This window comes from Pecten maximus, chromosome 14 (assembly GCF_902652985.1).
Source record: "Pecten maximus chromosome 14, xPecMax1.1, whole genome shotgun sequence".
Taxonomy (NCBI): Eukaryota; Metazoa; Mollusca; class Bivalvia; order Pectinida; family Pectinidae; genus Pecten; species Pecten maximus.
In genome coordinates this window covers 11,797,331-11,803,573 of record NC_047028.1, presented here as the reverse complement: position 1 = coordinate 11,803,573, position 6,243 = coordinate 11,797,331, and the positions used below count along the sequence as shown (strand labels likewise).

Sequence of the window (6,243 nt, the reverse complement as noted above, 5' to 3'; positions counted from 1 at the left end):
TTAATTTAAATGTAGCAGGCTTTATAATTTCTGTCGTGATCACATGATTTCGAGATAGTGTCAGGTCTAGTTGAATTCTGTATATTCCATACTTTGTTTTACATAAAACTTTTTGTTTATTATGAATCAATCCTGTACAAGAAGTGAGAAAGTGTGAGTGATTTTTTTCTGTCTTTGTATATTGCATACTACATAAATATGTGATTTATACTCTGTGTACAAAATAGGTACAGTTGATTACTCCGTCATTTAAGCCCAAATTGCTCGAGAAGAATAATACAACTCTAGTATAAAGGATATGTACCTTTATTAGGGAGACCAGATGAACAAGATAAGGATGTAAAACATATAAACATATTTAGCTAGAAATATGTATGATTAAAAAAGTATGTTTACATTCAACAAGTATAATCAATCATATATATATAACAAACATATTACACAATAATTTTGGCCCTTGGGAATATTTCTAAGCTGCTTCCATATGATTGTAAAGAGTAGAGCTCGAGCTCGAGTCTGACCATGATATTTGGAGACTCGCAAAGAAAACAGACCTTCCACGATCAACCGACTGGAACAGGGATGTTCTACGAGTTAAGGGGATGGCACCACTTCCTAGAACAGGGATGTTCTACTGTAGGGGGACAGGGATGTCCTATATCTGGCGAGGTGAGTGGTGCCATCTGTAACCTGTGTGGTTACCATAGAAGTCAATTGATAGTAGAGTATAGTGTCTACTGATAACTACATTTAACTATGAATTTTAATTATATCATGTTTTGAAAGAATATTATGACTTTGGCAAAACCAAGGACTTCCCTTTAATAAAAGGGTAAAAATTAAAAAATTAAAAAAAACTATGCATAGGTGTCTAGATGGATCGAATGCTGTACCTGTTTTAACTGTAAACTCTCCACAGCGTAGGAAACCAAAGTAAGCTATGGTACACGCACATTCTAGCATGATATCAGTAAACGGAGAGAACACACCTCGTCGCAAGCACACACATCTTAAGGAGGATATCTCCTGTAACAGGCAAACGAGTTGTGGTGTTTGATCCTTGGTAGCGTTTGATGGACGTGAGGATAAGAGCCAAGCGGGGAAGTGGTTTAGTTCCTAGGCTGTCTAACGGAGACCACACATTCTGCTGGAGGTACTTAAAGCGGATGCCGTTGAGGTATAGTTTAATAGTTGAATGCTGAAGGTTTAAGAATTTGAAACAGTGTGTCACGAAATAGATGAAAATATCCTCCGAAATGGGCGGGAGGCCTGTTTTTATGTTATGTAGTGCCATAAACTTCCCAAAGTGTTCATATCCACATAAACTTCCCAAAGTGTTCATATCCAGTATGATAAACTGTACGTGTGCTTGGTGCTATAGCCCCTGACAATAGGTTCCTGACAGTAGAGTTCAACTCCAGATGACTTCAGAGTACAAAGGGCACTGGTGGGGCTTGAGATCCGCTTGAGGTGCCAGGTTCCTGAACCGTCGTATCTGTAGACGAGAAAGAGAATCACTTATAGAGTTACAATTCCCTGGGACATGTTTACTCCGGAAATTAAAGTTATGTATACAAGCACACCAGGTCAATTTTCGCATAAGCTCCATGATATAGAGGTATTTTGAACGTCCTTTATTCACGATAGCTACTGTAGCTTCATTATCACACCAGAAAACTATCTGCTGTTTAGCCCATAGACTCCCCCACAAGATAGCTGCCACTACGATGGGGTATAGTTCTTTATACGCGATAGACAATGAAGTTTCCTTAACCTCAGGGATGTCTGACGGCCATGGAGATGAAAACCATTTTCCACGGAAATATCCTCCGAAACTTATAGTAGCCGATGCATCTGTATAGAGGTCAAGTTCATGGCTTGTAATGAGGTGTATGTTGTAGAACATATTCACGCCATTCCATTGCTGAAGAAAAGTCAGCCAAAACCTGAGGTCGGTACGACACTCTTTTGTGAGGTAAACAAAATCATGTAGTGCTTTGACAGTAGTAGAAAGGTTTATTAAGTATGAAACAAACGGCCGTCCTGGTAATATAATGCGTGAAGCAAAGTTCAGGTGACCTAAAAGTTGAAGTAACTGCCTTTTTGTACACACAGATTTTCCCAGTAATTCTCTAATACCATCACAGATACGCTGTACTTTATCTGCTGGAAGTCTGGCTTCCATTCTTCCCGAGTCGAGGACGATACCTAAGTATTCCAGGCATGTAGTAGGACCCACGGTTTTCTTGGTTGACAGTGGTATGTTAAGTCTTTTAAATATTGTTGTCATTACAGCCATATTCCTTTCTGCGATGCTATCAGGTTTGTCGATAAAAAGTCATCTAGCAGATGCAGAATGTGTTGAACTTTGTAGTTATGTGTGGCTATATAACAGATTGCTTGTGATAGGGTGTCGAAAATCTTGGGGCTAGAACGACAACCGAAGGTTAATCTCACATAGAAATAGTAAGCTGAATCCCATTTAATGCAGAAAAGGGGCCATTGGGAAGGTCTAATAGGACAAATCTTGAAAGCGTCTGCAATGTCGAATTTACACAGCCATGCTCCTATCCCTTATGAATTTGCAGCATGATCACAGCATAGATGCAGTATGAATGCAGCATGGAATTGCAGCATGAATGAAGCATGGCTGCAGCATGGTGCCTAATTTACCTCACTATATATTCTTACTAGTTAAAGCATGATTGCAGCATGTTTCAATTATGCAAATTATGCTGGGATCATGCTGCATTTATGCTTTAAAGAAGCATGGCCGCAGCATGATCCCAGCATGGTCTGTGAAGCATGATCCCAGCATGGTCTGCAGCATGATGCCAGCATGGTTTGCAGCATGATCCCAGCATGGTCTGCAGCATGATCCCAGCATGTTTCAATTATGCAAATTATGCTGGGATCATGCTTCAATCATGCTTCATGGCAGCATGGTTTACAAAATCAATGAAAATCATGCAATAAAAACTTGAAGAATACTTCTGTATTACATTTTATTTGGTAATTAACATGGTATAAAACTTTTCATACAGGCTGTTTTTTCTAGTTCAAACATTTAAAACTTATCAATGAAATGAGAATGTGACAAAACAAATTTTAATTCTAATTTACCCATGGTACTTATTTTATTTGCCTCTTATATTCTTTTCCTCAAAACTTCCATCACATACACAACACAGCTATCTTTTTCTAGTACAATTTTCAAATACAACTAATATCAATTCATCCTAGCTAGAAGTGGTTTGTTTCAACAAAAATAGTCAACAAGATATACAAGTTCAATGTCAGTACATACTACAGTATGTATTTATAATTCTGTTTTTTTTTTCTAAAATAGTAGGAAAATAGTACAAAATAATATTTTCCAGCAGAGTTAAAGTAGGATATGTATACATTTTGTCAACGACGCACAAGACTGATTTCAGACAGTATACGTAGTTTCCTCGAAGTAGCCCAGATGTACTGAAACTGTTTCCATGTGCGTCCGTGAACTTAAATTAATAAAATAAACAAAAACAAGCAACAGTTGAAGACTTCTTCTATCGAATTTAACATTATTTCTAATAAACTGTGAAAAGATTATCATAATTTTGGAATCAATTCTAAATACTGACTAAATGAAATGTTGATTGACAATTTGAACAATGGTGTGTTGTTTGATGTAGCACGTGCTGTAGTGATATATCTCGGTCACTGTCCCCGGGGATTTCAATACAACCAAGCTTGAGACGACTATATTATATTTTTTGCTAGTACAACAAATAACTAACAAGGATTTTTAGATTATATACATGATTTTTTTTGTATATATATTAATGTTTACACTTTTATTATGAAAGGAAATGTTGTATACCTCGACAGATAACATATCTCGAATAATCTTAATTAATGTGAAACATAAACTTCTTAATTTCTCTTCATTCCTTTCTGCTTTATGTTAAGTCAATGCCATCAATTTGGACCACAATGCATGCGGTGTACGTCCCTCATTCCAGAATGTACTGCATGCATGCAGACTCAGTCTCTGTTGGAAGAAAGAAAAAAATTTAGAATATTATTTTATTTCAAAATTAGAATAATTGTCAAGTTTTGGAGATAATGTATGTATTTAACTGATGTACTTTTCATGATCACTTTCTATCATTTACATTATGTTTTCTTTGGAAGCGTTTTTATCAAGAAAATTTAAGCCAGCCACACAAAGCTACAAAATAAAACTTGCCAGGATGACTTAATTATTAATTAAATCAAGCTACTCCCGAATTCTCCATCAGTTCATATCAATGTGAAACTGCAATATACTATACATAAAACAATGTTACTTACTTAACATCTTAATTCACCTCTTTCATTTAATCGTTTCAATTTGATGCAATAATCTGCAAACATCGATCCTCAAAAGAATGTGGAGGTAAAGATCTTTCCCGAAAGGTTTCATTATCCAAAACACAAATTTTCCTCACCATTGCTTGTGAATACGTATGTACGTCATAATCATAACAAGGGTTGTGTGAGTGGGGAAAAAATGCAATTTAAGTCGGGCCGAAGATCGTTAATAATAAATAAATAAAATTGAAAACTTACGATTGTAACACATGGATCGGTAGTGCGTTTCCTTCAGCCGTGTAATCTGTGATAAATTAATCATCAAAATCCTGAAAAATAAATAATTAGGTATTATTGATATGAATAGATCTAGATTCTATATCAAATTCATCGTCGTATAATGTGAAACGATGTCAGAACGTGAAGAAGATTATATAATTAAAACTTACCCTGTCTCGTAACGATGTTTGTCGGTAAAAATATGCATCGGTCGTCAAAAACAACGAGAAAGCTGATATGCTTTCGTCGGTAACTTGAAGTAAGTCGATCTTCTTCAGTAAGACGGGAAACAAACTTCGTTTTTAGGCTATCGTCGTGTTTGTTTATACTTTTCTTCTGGAAATAAACATCCGGTGAATTCAAACATGGCTATCGGACTTCCCGCTAAACTCGTGTGTGTTGCATCATGGGATAAATATTTTACTGCCAGAGATTAACACGATTCATTTTTACTTGTGCGTGTTTTTTATTCTGAATCATAAACTTCTATTGTGTCATACTTTTAAGATAAATATTACAGTATTTAATACTTGCATCGTGCACATTTAGATCGCACGAGCTCGAGGAGCACTCTCGTCACATCTCGGGAGCAAGGTAAACAAACGAGGTCATAGGTGAACCGAACGATAAACATGTAATCTGACCAGAGGTTTTGGCCTCGTCTTTCATACGCCTATTATTTAATATGGATGTATTTTCAGACGAGGAACCGACCAATTCACGTTTTCTTTTTATGTTCACGATTTCAAATAATTCAGATTAAAGTACGGGAATATCGTCTGTTGTTAGTAAACTCATGTCGAGGTCGAGATCATCACAGCGCTTAACTTCAATATACGTTTTACAAGGAAGCGTCCGAGTGACAACATAAGTTTTACAAGGAAGCGTCCGAGTGACAACATAAGTTCGACACATGTTTATTGGAGTTTATAGCGATGAATGTTGTGTCGAACACAACGTGATTTCGTATGCTATTATCAGATGTAATCTTAAAACCGCATATATCCAGAAAGTATGCGATACAAAGACAAAGAGCAGGTGATTTTAATCTTATTTGATTGAATTAAAAAGCGATATTCCAAGCACATGTGTAACTGTTGGTAGAGTGACCCCGATTTTGTTTTGGCGAACATGATCAGACTGATGATACCTGTATGGCTAACTGGTAGTAAGCTGGTGCATAGTAAATGGCAACGTCTTGGTTTATGTCAGTGTTTGGATAAAGTGACTGATTCTATCTCCGATAAAAAGTGTATAATCGAAGCAAAAGTCAATATACTGGTTCTTCAAAAAACGATCTAAACTCTGAAAATTTGAATGAAATTTTTATAGGGATGAGTGTTAAGTCGTCACACGAATGTTTAAGTTAATTCCTTCTGAGATAGAACTACAAGTGAAAGCTGACAAAATATCACATTTAAAAGCTGTGAACCGTTATACTAACAAAGAACATACTTATAAACGAAAAACTTAATTAAAATAATTGATATTGAATTTTAAATAAATATATGTGGTACTGATCAAGTATAAAAAGGAAATTCTGCAACACAAACATGTTTTTAAAAATTATTTTGTTATCACCATTGATACCTGGAAATTTTCTATATTTTATTTAAAATTAAAAAA

General features: G+C 35.7%; 1 protein-coding gene across 1 annotated transcript; it reads right to left on the bottom strand.

Annotated features, from left to right (window-relative positions):
- Positions 1 to 1,411: 1,411 nt before the first annotated feature.
- On the bottom strand, positions 1,412 to 2,299 carry LOC117341746. Its single transcript, XM_033903608.1, has one exon. It carries the CDS (start codon positions 2,297 to 2,299, stop codon positions 1,412 to 1,414), a length of 888 nt encoding a protein of 295 aa, XP_033759499.1.
- Positions 2,300 to 6,243: the final 3,944 nt, after the last annotated feature.